This window comes from Sitophilus oryzae, unplaced genomic scaffold, assembly GCF_002938485.1.
Source record: "Sitophilus oryzae breed Bouriz unplaced genomic scaffold, Soryzae_2.0 scaffold_801_pilon_pilon, whole genome shotgun sequence".
NCBI classification, from domain to species: domain Eukaryota; kingdom Metazoa; phylum Arthropoda; class Insecta; order Coleoptera; family Curculionidae; genus Sitophilus; species Sitophilus oryzae.
Window position 1 is genome coordinate 558,312 of NW_022147419.1, and position 21,584 is coordinate 579,895.

Genomic DNA, 21,584 nt, shown 5'->3' on the forward strand with positions numbered 1-21,584 from the left:
GACTAAAATTGTGATTATAATTACGATTATGTTGTATAAACCCACCATAAGTTTCTATAGAAAAATACGAAAACTAAATTTATTCATATTAGTGGACATTGCTAATACTAATTTTAGGAAAATGCGCAATGTTTTGAGTACTTTTTACAGTTGAGTAAATTATAAGAGCTTCTTTTTTCGCCGTATTAGGAATTTTTTTCAATCGTTTCAATCAACAATTATAATCTTTAAATATTAAGTTAGAGCTTACCCTTTTGATGAAAATTGATCAGTGTTTTTATCCAACATATACCATTACACATACACTCCAAATATCTATTAATCTGAACATTACAAATCTATCACTTGCAAAATATTATTTAAAATGTTTCACATGATAATTAAACACTAAACTCACAAATACAACAAAAAGTGTTAAAAAACCTGCTTTAATAACTACTTAAAACCTCTACTGAACTCTCCCACAAAAGAAAATTAATGATTTTACACCAAAAGTGCCAAAACTTTAAGCGATACACGTACAACATACGTTGATTTTGGTTTGTTTATATTCTTTAAATGATTTTGGGAACCCCCGAGAAACCGTAAGTACCGTTAAGAGCACTAGGGCCCTCTACCGCTCCCGTCTAATACGACTTGCCTTGCACGCTACAGTGCCGATTGTCCGTTCACAAAAAAAGCTTAGATGTCGCTGAGTTATCGATTTGAGTTTAATTTTGGTATTTTGGTTAATAAAAATAATAAATAAGATGATCAGCACGTTCGTCTATCAGAAATCGTTCTAATAGTATCGAGCTTTTAAAACTCCAGAAAGTTATCGGAGATTGTGTTTAAAATGTTCGTTAGTGCATATTTTTGTGTCGGTAATCGGTATCGGTATCGGTAAATCGCGATGGCCTATACAAATCCGAAGAAGGTGGATATGCTTCTAAACTCTACCTAAAGTGTGAATTTTGCATACTTCCTCCTGGCAGGTGAAGGGGCTGCGGAAGCTAAGAGGCTTTATTCCGAAGAGTATTCGAATAGACAGATCACGAATGCTCGAACCTTTGTGAGTATATTGAAAATAAAAGAATTTCGGACTTTCATTGTCTTTATTTATTTTGATTAATCCAACATTTCGGTCAGAAGGATCACTTACCGTTATCAAGTGTAAACTCTGAGAGCTGGGAGTATGGTTCAGCATTTGAGGGATTTTGGAAGTTTGGATCCTCAGGTGGCATCAAAGTTCAAGTGTTGTTAAGAATTGTAGTGAAGTTAAGTGTAGTGTTAAGGGCAGTTTTAGGACTGGTAAAATAGACAAAAAAGAAAGCTTTGCAATTATATCGATCTTCTATCGGGATATCCTTTCTTAATGTTTGGTAATTTTTCTTTCTTTTAATTTAATTTGGGAAATGTGGGAAGTATGGCTACTGGCGATCATCCACTTAGTGTTATGGAATTTTACAAGTAGTTTTTAAGACTTTCTAGTCGCGGCAACAGCGGGCGGCGAACACGGCGAGGTCCGGGAAATTGCCGATTTCCCCCGGCGGCTCTCAAATGTATATGACGTGACGTTGAACGATGGCTGAACATTCTACAGCTAGTTTTCGAATACGTGTGACTAAATCACATTTTATAGTATTGAACCATCTGGTAGACGTCAGGAACAATAATTAGTCCCACAACACATGTTTGTAATACACCTTTCTCAAAGTTGAAAAAAAGTAAGTAATGTACAAAGTTAATTTATTTAGCCTATAATCTGTATAATTAGCAACGACTTGGAATCTTCAACCACTATAATTAGAGAGAAGCAAAACAAAAATTGAATGCCATCAATCCTTATTTTACGATGGCTTTTTACAGTTTAGCCGCAAAGATGGTTTATTTATATTGAAGAGCTAAAAGATTCTAATTTTATTACATGGGTTAAAATAATTGTTAAGAATATAATAAAATGAGTTAGAAGCATTAACAAATAAACCGATTTAGTGTAAAGCATGATATTATTCCACAATACGAAAATACTTTAGAGATTTTTGGAAATCAGTAAGTTTGTTATTGTTTTAGCAGACGATAAGAAATGAAATTTAGTCTAAATTCGTCTCAATGCCATATAGATTATCAATAAGTTTGTGATTAAATATAACATATTCATTATACAATATGATCAAAAAAAACGGCGTCAGGGACTACTATGAAATGAAGATATTCATTTACAGATATTCGGGTAAAAATTATTTTAACATTGAAACTGTTTCTGTTATCCTATATATGGGAGCCAAAATCGAATTAAAATGCTACATTTGCCACACCATGACGTCATATATACAAGGGTATAGGAAATCTCGGCGTAGCGGCGGCATTAACATTGAAAATGTTTCTGTTATCCTATACATATATGGGAGCCCAAATCGAATTAAAATGCTACATTTGCCACACCATGACGTCATATATACAAGGGTATAGGAAATCTCGGCGCAGCGGCGGCAGTCGGCCAGCGCGCGCAAAAACCATTACATCGCTAATTGTTTATTGATATATCTTTATTAGTTTAAAAGCAAAAAATATGGGGTTTGCTTTGATACCTTGTCAAGAACATAAGCGAAACTTTTAAATTGTTTCTTTTTTTCATTTTGGCCTTCGTTTTTCGTTAAATGAAAGTTATATTAAAAAAAGTCTATTTTTAAACCAAATTTTCGCATGATTGAAATGAGTTATTCATGTTTAAAGTTTTTTTTGGTCATAAGCGCTAATGGAAATGTTTTTTTGTAAATAATTATAAAAAATGACTCCCTAAGAAGACTTTATTGTGTACTGGATCAAAAAATAAGTATTTATTTTCTCTATGCGGTGGTATTAATATATCGATTTTTGATGATAGTGCCCTTTTACCCGGTCTAATTTTGTACTACTTTCGGAATAAGGGTCCCCATATCATGTACTGTACTTCCATCCCTAAAAAATTCAGCTTGTGACACCGGAGTGAGACGTAAAGTCAAAATAAGCTTTAATCTATCTACATCATAGGTAGGTACTCTAGGTATATTCTACCTAGACAGTAGCTGACAGTAGTAATTAATTTGTTATCCGATAAGTAGTTGTCATTATATAAGTTTAATCAGCTTATACCTCCTATAACGGTAGGTTTTGGACTTTTTTCTGATTGGTTTGTTACACAAAAATATACTGGGCATATAAATGTCTAACACAATACATGTATTGAATGTACTTATTTTAACCAATGCATTGTTTTGTTTTTTTAATCTCACAAATAAGAAATGTTTTATAGTTTTTATTATAAAAAACAGTGATTATACAATTTATTTGCACCCCTTATACTGTTTTCTGTAAGGGGTGTAACCAGGAGTATATTTCGTAACCTCTTACGATATAAGTGGGCACAAAGTGTAAGGGCACAAAACCGGTCTACCTACAAATTACTGAAATTAAAAATTATACAATTGGTTGCAGATCCGTTTGTCAGATATTAGTGGTCTGCAGCATCGCCTTGTGGTGCAAACGTGGGCCTGTTAATCTGTGACGTGACGCACAACAGCCAAGAAAAACAGAAGCGTGGCTAAGAATTTAGTAATTTAAAAAAAATGTCTTTTAGATACAGTAGTAGGTATTAAAAAGTTTTGTGTTTAAATGGGGTTTGCCTTTAACAGTTAAAAAATTATATCGTAAAGTGTAACTTTCCGTAAGAATTCTTTATCTGTCATCGATCATGATCTGTCATCATGTTAACCTGATGTTTTGTATGTTATTTTGTTTTTTTGCTTGTTTGTTTTACGGATAGGTGGCGATCGCATAATTATTATTGATAATGTTTTATTTAATGTTAACATTACTACATTACTACTTTTTCAGTGAATCTTTAAATCTGTTGTTTTTTGTTAAGTTCGTTATTTAAACATATGTATTGTAGTATAGGTAATTTTATTGAATACTCTGTATATAGACGATGTTGTATACATAAGTATGAATTAATTTATTAACGGCAATCGGCAATATATACTAAGCCCGTAAAAATTCAATATCATCAGCGTCAAAACAAAAACAAAAAAAATCCCGTCTATGTAGACAGCATACTATTAACCTAGATCCGACTAATTACATGCGCCCATTACATCACAAGAGTGTCCATCTCTATCAGACAAAAAAACCGAACCCAAATGAAATCTGAAGGTCAGACGTAATAATTGTCCATGTATCCGATGTTGTCAGATGTATACAAATTAATTTAAAATCACTAAACAAAAGTGTGAAATTTTTCAGTTAGTCAGTTTTTTAATATTTTTTTAATAACTTGTATTAGTTTTTTTATGAAATTTCGTCAGGGATGTGTACTGTCTCCCTTATTGTTTAATATATACTCCGGATATATATTCGATAAGGCTCTACAAGATAAAGGCATTGGCATAAAAATAAATGGCGTCCCAATTAACAACCTTAGGTATGCAGGCGACACCGCGATTATCGCTGACAACCCTGCGGCTCTTCAAGAACTTCTAGACGACATAGTTTGGGCAGGAGATCCATTGGGCCTTAAAATAAACACGGCAAAAACCAAGATAATGGTCGTTAGTAGGAGAAATATTCCACCACCCAACATACGAGTATACGGACCATGCGTAGACACGGTAAATAAGTTCAAATACCTGGGATCCTGGCTAACATCGGACCTTGACCCCGACTTGGAAGTTACATCGCGTATAGAACAAGCTAGATCAATGTTTAACAAAATGAGAAACCTATTATGTAACCGATCACTCAACATCAACATACGTCTGCGTTTTGCCCATTGTTATGTATACTCAATCCTCCTATACGGCTGTGAGACATGGACCATTAAAATGAACACCATGAGACGGTTGGAAGCTTTTGAAATGTGGATCTACAGAAGACTCTTGAAAATACCCAGGACAGATCATGTACGTAATGAAGAGGTTCTTGGGAGGCTTAACAAGGAAAGGAAATTAATTGCAAATATAAAAAAACAAAAGACAGGATACCTGGGCCATGTCATGCGCAGTAGCAGAGCAAAGTTTCTGAAGTTGATTATAGAAGGAAAGGTAGAAGGCAGAAGAGGACTTGGGAGACGCAAGCAGTCTTGGTTGAAAAACTTATGAGACTGGACTGGACTGAACTCACACGAACTATTTCGAGCTGCATAGGACAGACAGTGTTTCGCCGCGATTGTTGAGAAGATGGTACTATAAGAAGATGAAATTTCGATTTCGAAAGAGCTATTTAAGTAAATATACAGATCATGTACGTAATGAAGAGGTTCTTGGGAGGCTTAACAAGGAAAGGAAATTAATTGCAAATATAAAAAAACGAAAGACAGCATACCTGGGCCATGTCATGCGCAGTAGCAGAGCAAAGTTTCTGAAGTTGATTATAGAAGGAAAGGTAGAAGGCAGAAGAGGCCTTGGGAGACGCAAGCAGTCTTGGTTGAAAAACTTATGAGACTGGACTGGACTGAACTCACACGAACTATTTCGAGCTGCATAGGACAGACAGTGTTTCGCCGCGATTGTTGAGAAGATGGTACTATAAGAAGATGAAATTTCGATTTCGAAAGAGCTATTTAAGTAAATATACAGGCTTAAATAGTCTTAATAGTGCTTAGAGTCTTAAATAAGTGCAAATATTTTCAGGGGTGGTGGATCTCGATAAAAGAAACATATATTCTCTTTACCATTTTTCAAATAAGTCCAAAATAACCGAGTTAAGCTTGATTTTCATGCATCCGTTGTCCGACGATACGATGATACGATATTAATTTTATTGGTTGAATTTAAAGGCTTCGATTGGTTAACCGTTTCTGTGTTTAAATTCAACCAATAAAATTAATATCGTATCATCGTATCGTCGCACAACGGATGCATGAAAATCAAGCTTTAATCAACTTTGAAATTAAAAAACGGATTTATTATCAAAAAATGTTGAGAGCCACCGGTTTTTTTCTGTATTTGCATCTGTTTTAGCGTCGTAACCATGGTAATATCAAAGATTGAGTAATTATACCATGGGAAAATTTGCGGTGAACAGGCAGTTCTAAAAAGTTTTCTAAAATACACAAGAAAATTTAAAAGAAAATGCACGATGTTCAACATCTTTTTTTGCGAAAGAAACCTTATAGTTCCTAAGGTCGAAACATAGCACACCTATAAATATTTGCAGATTTTTAAGATTCACCCTGTATATAGCAATAAAAAATATAAAAAACCGTCTACTAAAATTTATTAAGCACAGTAAAGACAAACAAATCCACAAAATCTAAAATTAAGGCAAATTTCTCATGTGGTTGATATAGATAATATTGATAACCTAAAAGTTTCTTTATTTTTAGAACAAGCCGGCAACACTGTCAACAATAGTGAAAGTCGAATCAAACAACCAAACCCTGGCGCCGCGGTCAAACCATTTTATCATGGGAAAAAAATGATGTGGCAATCTTGACAATGAATTAACGCTTAAAAATAATAATAGTTATTTTGCGTTGTATTGCGTTTCGTTGCATTACTCCTATTTATTCTTTTAAGTTGTTACAATTATTTATTCGACTATACAAGGTGTAAATGAAAAAGTGCAAGAAAATTAAAACGTGAGTGCTTTTTTAAACATTAAATGGATTGAACGTTTACGTACAAAATTATTTGGTTATATGTATATAGGGTGAAACAAAATCACAATATTTTCTACTTTTTTCGAAAGACGTTTGCACTAAATAATTGATATTTTCTTTGTGGGTCATTAATCAAATCGCGTTTTGAGAATATATGATAGAGATATGACGATATGATATATACACAATGTTTAAACATATACTCAACTTGCATTATTTGACTAATTTTAACTAATTTTGAAATCAAGACTTTTCTAATTATTTAGACACAATCTAACTTTTTTAGTAGGTATACCAAATTCTTTAGAAAATCACAATAGTCTCCTGTAAACTTTTTGGACTACAATTGCATTGACATTTTGTTTTCTAATATTAGACATAGCATTACATTCTTCACTTGGTGAACGCCTTTGTACACATTCAGATTGTGAGGTTATATTGTGATATAACTTTCGAAGAATTTCCAAATTTACTTTGGAAGTAAAGAGAAATAATCGTTTGTCATTTCTTGATATTTGAGCGTCAAAGTTTCAAAATTAACTAATTTTAGATGTTACAGAAAACCAACAAGTACAAACAGATACCTATCTAAATTATTCATCTAACTACACTATAAGTGTAAAATAGGTGTTATTGAATGTTTATACAGGGTGAGTCTTAACTAAGTGCAAATATTTTTAGGGCGGTAGATATATTTCGACAACAGAAACACGTCTTTGAGGTTTTCCAAATTTGAAAATTCAGAATTTTTTGAAAAAAATTTTGGATTTTTTTAAATTTTTAATTAAAACACATAATTTCTTGAAATTATGACAAAACGGGTAGCAAATTAAATTTACAAAAAAATAAAACCTAGAAATTACCACATTTTTTTTAATTTTCAAAGTAAAATAGCTCGGTTATTTTGGACTTATCTGAAAAACGGTAAAGAGAAAATATGTTTTTTGTATCGAGATCTACCAGCCTTAAAAATATTTGCACTTATTCAAGACTCACCTTGTATATTAAGGTCAAAACAATATAATATGTTCAAACGATAATTTATTAAATGGAGATATAAACCAAAAATAATATACACAACGCGAATAATACACAATATATAAACAAATACATACATATATACGAGGCCTTTGAGAAATGATAAGAAAAATAGGAAAACAATATATCGATAACGAACATCGTTTATATCACAAAGTACTCACGTTTAGACAGTCCCTATTCTATGGTTTATATCTATTTTGACCCACACAAAAGCAAAAGTAACTAAACAACAAACAAAAATTTGATAATAAAATGCCAGGCGAATATGAGAAGTATATTATGTAATAGAATATGAGAATAATATAATGTAGTGATATACACCCTGTATATCGCTTAAAACGAGTGACAGTGCTAGGCGCCTGTAATGACAGAGGCGAGTGTCATGTCTAAAATTAGCGGGCTGCCGGTCAGGGCAGCCTTGGAATCGCGTATGCAAAACGGAACAAATATTTGATCAGGTGAACACAATACGGTGGACGGTACATTTATACGCGAAATGGTATAATTAAAATGTTTACTAAAGCGCACGCTGCAGTTGAGAAAATGCCAATCCTAAAATAAACAACTCTCCAAGTTCAACTTTATTCAAACCATCAGAATTAATTAGAACCTAGAAGTTGTTAGCTAAGAATCTTAGCTTGCAATTAGGAACGCGTTTGCAGAAAGATTTTGAATACTCAAATCTCACATCTCATTTGCTTTCAACTTCGGAAAATTAAGTAGAGAAGGTAAAGAGGAGCCATAACTTTAAATGAACATCGATTAAAAGAGTTCACAGCAAAATCTACAGTCTAGTCAATAAATAGCTAATTAATCTGCTACAGTTATTTTTTTTTAATTTAGAGCATCCACACTTTAATTGTGCTTTAATTCACTAAATACTTCGTGCATATTACATGAAGAAGATGGCGGAGTTTTTATTTATCAATCCTGACAGATGTGTACAATTTACCTTAGAAAACCAGAAATAACCATTTTATCCGATAGTAAAGCAACACTACAAGCGATCATCTCAGTAACCATCAATTCGAAGTTTGTCAAATATTGTCTAGAGGAGCTGAACAAATTAGGCAAAGAAAATAAAGTCCTTCTACTCTGGTTACCAGCTCGCCAAGAGATAGAAGACAATGAAAAAACAAACGATCTAGCTAGAAAAGGAGCGAACACTCCACTAACTGGACCAGAACCGTTCTGCTTTCCAAGTGGAAACCAGCTTAAAGCGAAACGCAAGAACTTGGAAGACTCCATCCGTAACCTCGAATGGGAATCCTCCAACGGTCTAAGACACTCAAACAAATTTCTCAGAACTTACAACCGAGAAAAATCAAAGATTTCCTTGATTTAAGTAAGAACAATCTTCGGATTGTCACGGGATTTTTAAAAAGACACCGTCTCCTTAACGAACACCTCAGTAGATTGAAGCAAAGAAACAACGGCGAATGAAGATTCAGTGGAGAAAATGGGGAAACATCAGAACACCTCATCACTGAGTGCGCCGAGATGCCAACCATTCATACCATAAACTTTTCGTGCGACTGATGGAGAGCTGGCTTCTGTGGAGCCGTCTCAGATTCTTTTGTCAAAGCCCTGAGACTGTATGATGAGTTATAACTCATTATAACTCAAGAAAGGAGGACACACAATAGATCTGTAAGGTCCCGGTGATTAACACCTCTCCCAAACATTCTGTAAACATTCTATAAACATTCTAACTACATCGTAATATACGCTGTATCTGCGGCTATTGTAGATAGTAAACATTCGTAGAATGGGACATTGAACCCTAATAACACTTGTTCTTTTTAGTTATTGTTACACATATTTGGACTACATGTAGTTATTACTCCATGATGAAGAATATAGCATTAACATTATTTGACCTGCAATAACTGTTCTTCAATTTTTCGGTTAATTCTTCGTGTCTGTTTTGTTAGTTTCTTTTCAATAAATCTATTAATTACAACATTAGTGTTCCAATAAAGTAAGTAATTCTAGTTCTTCTAGTACAGATAAAAACTCTTTCGTCAGGTCTAGTGTCTACTGTCTTCTCTACTGTCATCAGTCTGTACAAAAATAAGATTAAAAAATCTCTGAACCAAGCATTAGATTAGATAAACTATCATGATCACGTGTTAAGAACAAAAAATATATATAATTTAGTTCTTTTTGTAACAAAACAAACCATCAAAGAGAACTATCGTTTACTGATTTGAACACAAGTGTTTAGCATACATAAATATTTTATCTGCAGTGAATACTAAGTACCTAAACAGTGGAAGTACTTGACGTAACTCCCGGAATAGAATTTAACAAAAAGAATATGATCAAATAAATCAAAATTGAAGGGCTATCAATAGCTAATCTGTTTACTCTATTAGTAGATATGTAAAGAATTGGTATAATCTGCCCAACGGGCCAGAGAAGATATCGACAGACGACATCTAAAAAATAATAGAAAATTCAATTTACTTCTATATACAAATGACAGATGTCAACTGTCACTATCATTTAACCTCTCGTTGGATAGATTTTATCAAATTTTGATCGTGCTTAAACTTTATTTCCAAAAAAACCGAAAAATTTTAGAAAAGTAAGCTGTTTGGAATATACGTTATATTTTTATTTCCCCATTTACCCTTTTTATGATCACTTTTATTACTTTTTTAAACCAGATTGTAAAGCGTTTTAGTAATCTCTACAATTGTTTTTCTAAAACTTTTATGCAAATTCTCAGTAATACCTACATACATATCTTTAAATCATTCATCCAATCATAAAGTTAATATATTTTTTATTTTTGTATACCATTTTCTATCTCTAAGTGGCATTTTCATCCAAGTTTATAATTCGTAGAAATAATTTTTGATATATTTTTTTATATTTATCATTATCATTTATATCAAATACTATTAACGGGTTCTATACAGGGTGCGTCTCAAATGTGGCTCACCCCTATAACTTTTTTTATTTTTTCAGATAAAAAAACGAGATTTTGTATGTTAGTATATAAATTAGGATTGATTGGCGTATTCAATTCTTTTCGGTCACTTCCTGTTTCACCAGAAATAGCCACAACTTTTGATTTTTAAATGACATCTTCGGTATTTTTTACTTCAATTAATAAAAAATGACATTCTGAATAGAATGTCATTTTCATTTGACTTTTTCAATTAAAAAAAAATAGCATTTTAAATTTTAACTTAGAGTGTCATGGCCAAAAATGTCACGACAATTGGACTCGAAATACCAAATGTGAGGTACCAAATTATTCGTAAAAAAATGCTTCTTCCAAATATGCTAATCACTCTCATTCCATTTGAAAAAATTGAGATATGGTTAAAAATATGATTTAGGCATTTTTTAACCGCCCAGGACAAGACACGAAAAACATTAGACGATCAAATCTATTTTTCCAAGGCTCCTTGATTAAAAATTGGTCTTTTTAACACAGCCATGGCACTCTAGATGTAAAATACCGAGGATGCCATTTAAAAATCAAAAGTTGTAGTCATTTCCGGTGAAACAGGAAGTGACCGAAAACAATTGAATACGTCAATCAATCCTAATTTATGTCATATACTAACATACCAAATCTGTTTTTTTTTTATTTGAAAAAATAAAAAAGTTATAGGGGTGAGCCACTTTTGAGACGCACCCGGTATAACTGACTAGAATTATAAGTAGTGATTTTTTCAAAAAAAACTATAGATTTTTGTTTTAATAATAGGAATAGATTGATTTATTAGCACTTGTTTTTATTATATGCATGCTAATTAAAACACGAAACACTGAATCCAGTAATATCTATGATCTCCTATCTTATCGCTTTTATAATAACAGGTACCATATGCACGAGTACGTATAAAAAGATACGATCCAAAAATTCTTATCTTACTAATATTAGTTCTCTTAAATTGTTATCTTTATATCAACAAAACTGGCGCTTCATTTAAATAACATCATTGCTATATATGTAAAATTATTGTTTGTTTTTAATGTTAGAAACATTCTGAAAAGTATCAGATGACTTGAATATATTAAATTTATAAATAGTCTATGATTAATACATGTGCTTTAAATTTGCAAATTCTACACTAGTTCATAAAATAAAAAAGTTTTGCACAACTATAGGAATTAGAACTTAAATAATTATATTATTTTTGTATAAGATTACTATAAAAAAATAACAATTACTAAAGAATGTACTATGTACTATGTACGAAAAGGATACTAAAAAATGTTATAATTTTTTTAATAGTACATAATTCAATAAAACCACAGCTTATTGAGTACCAGCTGGTCATCTTCGCTTGTTTTTTAGTTTCTGCGTGTTTCTGGCAGTCAACTGCTAGCCACCTACAACTAGCAGTCAAAGCCAAAGCTCATCACTACCACTGAGTTAATGGCATTTTCTGTATTTGTTTTAATTGTTTTTTTTTATTGCTTTAATACCGCTGTCTAATCTCGCAACGCTATTGCCGATACCGGTTTAATTAAATTTTATTTTTTGCAAGCAAGTACTCATAGTTTAGTGACTTTTGAAGTACTTTTCGTTTATTATAAGTTTTCTATGATTGACAATAAATTAGAATAAATCGTGGGCGTACAGCGAAAATCCACTAAGTCACATTTTTGGTTGAATTGGATTAAACACACCACTATGTCCAGTTTTTCACGGTCTTTAACATGAAAAACCCATTAAGTCCAATTTCGGCAATATTATATTATAAGGATGCCGAAATTGGACTTAATGGGTTTTTCATGTTAAAGGCCGTGAAAAACTGGACATAGTGGTGTGTTTAATCCAATTCAACCAAAAATGTGACTTAGTGGATTTTCGCTGTACGCCCACGAAATTAGACTACAAGGGGGTTTATCAACTGACGACAATTATTGAATCTATATTACAAAACAGAAAACAGGAGATTCTACGTTACGCTGGACGGAAAGAAGAGCCGATGGAGAAAACAAAAGAACAGTCTTCCTCAGAGAAGTGTGCTGGCTCGAATGATGTAATAACATACAGGGTGGCTTATCGAAAACGTTCCGCAAGGCATAACGGCCATGGTATTTTCTTTTCAAAAAATTCAAAAACACGTCAATTTTGTTTGTGAGGGGGACAACTTTTACCCCAAAAATGATTGCAAAATCTTCAACCCTCTAAGCGGGGGTGTCATCCCCCAACTTTTTTCAAATGGGAAGGGGTGTCAATTGGCGCCGCAATGAAAAGGGCTTTCTATTCTCTATATTTCCCCGTTTCGTTTTTGAAAATTGGTCAAATCATTGAGGAAATATGAAGGATTGAAATTTGAAAGGTTTATTTAAACATTTATCAGAGTAAATGATAAGGATAAATTCCTTCGACCAATTTGCTGTTTTTTCTTATTATTTCTAGATGTTTACGCATTTTTTCACTTGCCACAAGGTTGAATGATCAGGTGCGGTAGTTCTGACCCACAATAGAATTTCCAAAAATACCAGCCCACACGTTCAATTTCTGAGGGTTTTGTGTGTGCACCTCCTGGAAAACCCTGGGGTTGTCCTCAGCTCAGTACCGACAGTTGTGCCGATTAACTACACCTTTCAAAAAGAAAGTACAGTTGTACAAATATAGGAAGAGACTTGGGGATAGCACCGGTCGCGTGTTATTTTATATTTCTCACGTCTCTAGCTATACTTGTTAAGTTGTACACTCATTCGAAAAACACACATTAAATAGGAAATTATTATTATTCGCCACTCGTTCACTCATAGTTTCACAAAATTGCAAGCGACGATCAAAATCGTCTTCGTTGAGTTCTTGTACCAACTGAATTTTGTACGGGTAGAACTTGTTGTTGGTGTTTTTTTAATATCCTTTGGACACTTGTACGATTCACGCTATTATTCACGATTTCTAAGATTTCTTGTACAAGAAATCTGATATTTTTGGAAATTCTATTGTAGGTCAGTTTAACGATATTGAGAAGAACTTCAATGCACAAGTCACAGAACTCAGTCAGCTCTCCGAGACCCAATCCGTCTAAAACTCAAGTTTGCGCTTTCCACCTGTACACTAGAAAAGCTAGACGCAAGCTAAACATTATGTGGGAGGGTAATATTTTACAACACCAGGATCATCCGAAATACTTGAGTCAGCGATCTATCTAGTACAACCCGACTTACAAGCACCATTGTCAGAAAACCAAACACAAAGTCACCACGAGAAATCACCTGCTGAAAAAGCTCTGTGTAAGTAGGTGGGGCGCTAATCCAACAACTCAGCACAAGCCTTATGTTTCTCAGCTGGTGAATATGCTTGTTCTGTTTGGTGCAGACCTGCCTATGCTAAGCAAGTCGATGTGGCTCTGAATGAGATGTGCAGAATAACTACTGGCTGCGTGAAGACAACACAGCTAAACAAGTTATACAGGGCAGCATTCTTCAACTCCTCCGCAACACGTTGTAGTGAACTTCAGTTGGAAAAGATTCCGGCAATCGTTCGATAACAGGCATTCACTTTATGCAGCTGAAACACCTCCGAGACGACTGAAATCCCGTAGAAGTTTCCTAAACACTGTAAATGTAGAACAACTAGAAGGTTCCCTTTACATCAAGATCCAACCAACGCAACGGGATCCACTTGGATTGAAAAAGCTTAAGAACACTTAATAGGATTAGGACCGACGTTGCTCTAGTAAAAGTCGACCTAGTGAAATGGGGTATAACCTAAGAGTATAACTCTAACTAAGAATGGGGACACGCAGTGTGAATGCTTATTTTTGTTTCGCATTTCACTTTAATATTGTGATATTAGAATTTATTAGGTATCTCTATGTTTATTTATTTATCTGAGATTTAGGTGGACTTTTGTATCTTGAGCTTAATATAGTATAGAAATTTAAAATTCATTATAAACAGTACCTACTGACTAAATCGTCAGGGAAATGATATAATCCTTAACAATTCTGAGTGCCACATCACTGAAGCAAATCATTGTTATACCTGTCTGAAATATTAATTTGCAACCAATTTATGATATAATTATAATTAAAACAAAAGGTTAATAAAATTTTAAATATATAAATGTGTTTGTCTTCTAACCACTGTAAACAAATAAATTAAATACTAAATTAATTCTAAATTAAGTGGTAAATAATCGAAAATAACATAGGTAATTACTTTTTTACGAAAATGTTAAAAAACAGACATATAAAAGCTGACTGAAACATTGAAAGACATGAGGTAATGTAATCAATGGTAATTAATTCATGTATATGTATGTATGTAAATTGCGGAAACCGTACAAAGTAAGAATTGGATACCCAATACTTTGACCTTTAGTTTATAGAATTTCTAGAAATGTAATCTTACATATATTTCACTTACAAAACTTATTATTATCAAGTCCATTTTGATTAATAATAATTGAAAGATAATATAAATTTTAAATTTTTCATATTTTAGCGGTGTTAATTTAATACATCTCTTGAAGAATATAATGTTTATGAAATATTTTTCGAAAACCTAATTAATTTTCATATTTTAGTTGTAATAGTAAGATATCGGTATATATATTAATTAAAAAAATAAATATTATTATGTATTAAGTAAATTTTTAATTAAAGATATTTATTAAAATTTTATGTAATTAGAGATTTATTAAAATTTTTATTTTTTTCAATATTTGAGTTGGATAAAGTACCGTGGGATCGAAAATCGCGCCCAGTAGGCTTCGAAATGACGATCTGTGTCATTACCCATGTAATCTATACTAATATATAAAATCCTTAAGTGACTGACATAGTGATTAATCACGCGATCCTGCTCAAACCGATAAGAAGGGATTTTTCGAAATTCCAGTTCCAAGAGGGTGAAACCACTCCTCAAATATTACAATATTTTTTATTTAAAAAACGGTCAAGTTTCCGAAAAAATGCTTAAACACGTATATTTTATTTTGTTTTTTTACGTATTTTAAGATTTTTTAAAAATGTATACAGGGTGTTTCGAAAAATCTGGTCATTGATTAATCACGATCGTGCTTAAAGCGCTTGACGTAAAAAGCTGATTTTTGGAAAACAGATTGACTTTAGGGTGTAGAGGTTCGATAAAAAGAGATTTTTCGAAACTCAAATTCTAAGGGGGTGAAACTATCCCTCAAATATTAAAATATTTTTTATTTAAAAACCGGTGAGTTTTTCGGAAAAACTCTTAAACACTTATATTTTATTTTGTTGTTTTACATATTTTAAGATTTTTTATAAATTTATACAGGATGTTTCATAAAATATGACCATTGAGTAATCACGATTCTGCTTAAACTGCTTGACGTTTAAAGCTGATTTTTCGCAAACGGATTGACTGTGGGGTGTAGAGGTTCGATAAGGAGGGGTTTCTCGAATCTCAAATTCCAAGAGGGTGAAAACGCCCCTCAAATATTACAATATTTGTTATTTAAAAAACGGTTAGTCTTTCGGGAAAACGCGTTGACAAGCATAATTTATTTGGTTTTTTACATATTTTGAAATTTTTTATAAAATCATACAGGGTGTTCCAAAAAGTTGGGTAATTTCTTAACCACGATTCTGCTTAAACTGCTTGACGTAAAAAGCTTATTTTTGGCAAACGGATTTTTCGAAAGTCAAATTCCAACGAGACGAAACTACCCCTCAAATATTACCAAGTTATATAATAATATTTTTTCTCATGCTGACATAAATGTGAGAAAATTTTATCCAGTTTGTATGTTAATGGAAATTCTTGCTTTGCTTTATCATCACCATTACATTTGATTAATTCGACGCGAACAAAGTCGCTGGTACACGCTAGTTTTACATATAAAATGACAGCAATCTTCATTTTTAAGCCACCTCTCACGCCGTTTTTTTTTGATGATATGGTATAATCTTACTTATGGTATAACTCTCTTGTGATTTAAAGAAAATTAATTTTCAGATACATCAAAATGATTAAAAAGAATGAATAAATAAAGTGTCATATTCCATTCTTGGAACTAGACTTAATAGGCCTATAATAAATAGGCATTGGTGCCGGTCAACCCTTAAAGCAAAGTTTTCTATTATGGACATTTTACTATTGTATTTCTGGAGTTCACTTCTCAGGAGACTCTGGTTAACAGTGACAGTATATTTAGAAGTATTAAAATGTTTCATTAATTATAAGCTAAAACTTAGGTTTTCACCAAAATCACACAAGGGAGAGGGGTCAGTCTCAGTACATGAAATGAATGATCAGCTGATCCTTAAAATAATGATCAGCTATCATTTGAAGTATAGAATTACTTCGAAATCCTATATTTTTTTAAGATGATTATTTTTTTTGTAGACTTTACATAAATATTAAATATATTGCAAAATCGTTTATCCTAATATTTTAAGCATTTATTTTTGAACTACATATTAAAATACATCTTTTTCTCATTACAGGTATCTCATCGCTAAAAAAAATCGGTTTTAAAAAATTATCCCAACTCAATCAAGTTTTATGTCAATATTATTATCATTTTGGAAGTTCCATTATAAGGAATTTTTAAGACGCAGTATATTTACAGCTTATTACATTTGACAATGATTTGACATTACATTACAGTGTCATTTTAAAGATATTCTTCTATCGATTATTGAAGTCTTGAACGACACAAAATGTAATAATGGTAAAAGACAATAAAGAAAAAAATAAGTTAGTGAAATTTAAATTATTTTTTTCCATAGCAACTGTTAAAATTGCCTTATATCTATCAAACATAGTAGATTAAATAGTACTTTAACCGCAAGGGTAGATTAAATGATACTTTAACAGCGAGGATAGGTTAAAAACTTTATTTCTTCTCGCACGTTTTTTAATTGCTTTCATTTTCGAAAATTTTTGTATTGCTTTTCATAAGTTATTCGGAATTTAAATGGAAGTAGTTTGGATATGGCGTTTGTCGCCTCAGCCTGAATATCTGTTGGTAATTTACTTATTTCGTTTTGAGCCATTTCTGGCTCCAATTCAATCAACAATCAACACGAAAGAGAATTAAAAAATATTGACTCAAAACTGACAACTAAAGAGACAGCTTTATTTATTTGTCAAATTACATAGAAACCAACGCAAACCAAGAACAATATTTTTTCTACTCGTAATAAATTCCTTGAAATAATAATTTCTGAATAATATAGTATTTTAAAACGTAACTCGCTGTGGAAAAAAATATTGTTTTATACAAGACGATAAAATTGCATTATGGTCTCCCGAAATTATTTCACTGGCGATTTCATCGCTCGTGAATTAATCTTTTTGGTCGACGATAAAATACCTTTGCAGACGATAAAATACCATTTTATCGTCTTGTATAAAAAATTACTATTAATTGCGTGTATTACTCTTAACTCAGTCTTATTTCATTCATAAGAATTTGTAAAACGCAGAGTTTACGGCCCCATTTAATACCATACGAAAAAAAAGTGGGCAGGGGATGACAATCGATGATAATGTTGGCGAGGTCAAGCCCTACTTGTCATTTACTTAGCCGGGACTCTTCTTTAAGAAGGTTATAATTATTTTTATTGAGTAAAAAATTATTTTTAAATGGTGTAGTTAAAAATTGGAGAAAATAGTATATTGTTTTATTAGGAGTAAAAATGACACTTTTTCTTTTTCAGCTGTACGTTTGACTACAGCCGAGGCACAAAAAGTAATTTTTACTCCGAATAGAACATGCAATTTTTTTTCAAACGCCACAAATAATTTTTTAAATAATTTCAAACGTTCCAAATAATATAAAAAGATTTAAAAATCATAACTTCTATGTAACTATATTTCGAGAAACTATGGTTACGCTCGCTGAATTTGGCACTTTCTTTATGTCAGTTTAATAATATAGGTACATATTTTCGTACTTTTGTGCTTAGGCGTAAAAGTGCTTTACTTTTATGCCTAGGTGTTAAAATGACTTTTTTGTATTGTCAATCACGTCGCAAAAATTAATACTTTTGTGACGTTTGAAAAAAAATATTTTTTTGGGAAATAGATTTGTGTTTCTGGAAACGTTCTTCCCTTTCAATCTTTCTATAATTAGTATTAATTTTTGAGACGTTTTATGCCAATTTTTAGTAAATAACGTCTAGAGATTGACCTCGCCAAAATTATCATCGATTGTCATTCCCCAGCCGTCTTTGACGCCGTTTTTTTTTGTTCGATCATACAGTACGAAAGTGTCATTTAAAAGTTAGTTGTTGAAGTCCAGAAATGTTATGATAAAACGACAATATAAGGAAAAAGATAAGTCAGTAAAATGATAAACCATTCTTTTTTTAAATCCTACATTTTCTCTTTAAATTTTTCAATTGCGTGGCTTTACTTCGCTCACTTCAAATAATTTGGATTGTGAATAATTAATATTAAAATATTCATTACCACTTAATTTTAACGGCCATTCACCAAAACTAATATTTAGCGCTGATAACTCTCTCATCGCACATTATCTCCAACCCGAAAATAAGAACCACAGTTTTTTTAAAAACATTAAAAAAAAGTATCCTGCCTGAAAGCTCTCTTCTGGACCCGTTCGACTCTCCTCCTTCCTCGTCACCTTCCTCAGGGACGTCGGCGTGGGGCTACTTTCGCCCCTCACAGCCTCCAGGTGCCTGGCCCTCTCCTCGGCCAGCCGCCTTTCCAGCTGGTCCACGTCCATCGCGATACCCTCGCCTCCGGGACCGGCCCTGCCCGTCCACACTTTTTCGTAGAAGCTCACCGTCTCCTTGAGTCGCTTTCCGGACGCGGGGGAGTCGTCCCCCGACTCCCCCGGGTCTCTTTGGGGCGCGCTCATGGCACTTTATTCGACTTGGTCTGTTGTTATCATGATAACGCGAGATCTGCCGGTAGATTTTGTGTGTCGTTGTGCGACCGCGTATATGGGTTGATCGTCGCGCGTTCCGCTCGATACTGGAGGCGGCGCGCCGGTGGCGGCGGCGGCGTTCCGGCCCGGAGGATGCCGAAGAGAGCGAGTGGTGGGAGATGACGGCGCGGCGATCCGGGTATACGCAGGAGCGTCTAGAAATAGTCCGGGAGAAACGGAGTTTTTTTTGTAAAGCCGAATACCCACACTCACTTACTGCCATTACTGGCTGACGAATATTTGACATGCATCTGAAGATGGTTGCACCAAGCGTTTCTTTTTCATCAGATTTTCTGTAACTGACAAGCCTGATACGTGATGTTATTTCCCTTCCGCACTCCGGACATTCAAAAATTTCATTACCTTGTTGTCGTTGTTAACCGAGTTTACAATTCTTCTCCACTGCGTTCTATTTACTGTCCTCCATTCACGCAGTTGTGCAGCTGAATTGCTGTGAATTGACTGAACTGAAGCTGTTGATTGATAGGAGTTCATCTGTGAAATTACAAGGTATCCAAAGTATTTTTCACAAGTAAATCTCGTTATGGAAGCACTGACTGGCACAATACAAAATTAGCGGTAATATTTTTGGCCCTAAAATAAGTATGTTGACTATAGAAAATTTAAATTTACCATCGTAAACAGTCACAACAGAAAAAACCTTTAGTACTTATGGATTTGTCCATCGGCCAAGAAGAAACAAGCTTATCGTGAAAAGGACTGAGAAACTTACTTATATATTCCCATAATTATAATTTACTAAATGGAGATGAACATTCATGAATGGTAGAGACTGCTGAGAAAGAAATGGAAGAATATATCGATTTCGAAGTAATATACTTGATTGAATTAACGGAAAGAGAAATAGAAAGAAGAACCATATGGCAAGATTGAGAATGATTTACCATTATCCACTCTATTACCGTACTATAACATATGACACTCTGACTCTGACTAGCTTAAAAAATGGACCTATGCTCTGGAACGTACTTTATGATGATCTACTGACGATATAAATGCCAGATAAGACAACTATTATTATCACGCACAGCTCCTTTCAGAATCGTTCTCGAGTAGCTCAGGGTGTAAAGCTCTGGAACTTGAAATTCGCGAATGGAGAACAGCAATTGTGCGCTGCTTACTTCCACTGATTCTGCATGCTTATTCCCCTTTAGTTTTTATAAAAAAATATCCTTGTACGTTTTTAGTTGGCCACCCGGTTTTCTCTCACCATCTCGTCTGCAAGCTCACCGTTAAGAAGAGATTTCGGTAGGCGGTTTTCTTGCGGTTTTAATTTCCAGAATGCTCTTGAGGCGCTGCTAATTCTGTGCTGAATTTCAGAGTCTTTTCCGAAATCAAGCTGCCGGGGTAATTGAATTCCGCTACACATATTCCAACAGTTTTTCTCCGATTTTTATAGCATTGTTATGATTTTCCGGGGGAGTGCACATGATTTTAGTTTTATCGATGTTCGGCTTTAGGCCCAAAGCCTCGTATGCCCAGGTATAATGTGTTTAACATTTCTTGTAATTGCTGTAACGTTTTAGCACATAGAGTGCAGGCATCAGCGTATTGAAGTTCTCTAATAAATGTTATACCTGTTTTTGCCCTGAGTCTTTTTATATTGATCCTCTTTCCTGCAGTTTGCTGTCCACTATAATAGAGTGCACTGCCATGTCTGAGTTATAACTCAAAAAATGGAAACGCAATAGATCTTTAAGTTCGCGGTGATTAACCTCCCTTCCACTCATTCTACATTCTCCAAAGATGCTACCCGACCACATTAGATCTGAGAAGGTCGCAATGGATCATCTCTAGAAATCTAATCTAATCTAAGATGCTACACACAAATTTGTCCTAGGTCCCTTGGTTCATAAAATAGAGGGCAAATTTGAAAATATTACATTTTGCGACCCCCTCTGTATTTTGTTTATCTTATAACTTATCTAAAAGGTGAAAACTTAGTCTCATAAATATTTTCACGTGGAATCCAGTGGTGTAACGTGTTAACATGGAGGCCATTCTAGACCTAACACCACTGCA

General features: G+C 33.4%; 1 protein-coding gene across 1 annotated transcript in view; it reads right to left on the minus strand.

Annotated features, from left to right (window-relative positions):
• Positions 1–19,506, minus strand: part of LOC115888530 — a 239,032-nt gene extending 219,526 nt beyond the window's left edge. Inside the window, 1 exon segment of the mRNA XM_030908278.1 lies at positions 19,188–19,506. Within this exon segment, the coding sequence (XP_030764138.1) occupies positions 19,188–19,472 (285 nt within the window). The 5' untranslated portion in view covers positions 19,473–19,506.
• Positions 19,507–21,584: the final 2,078 nt, after the last annotated feature.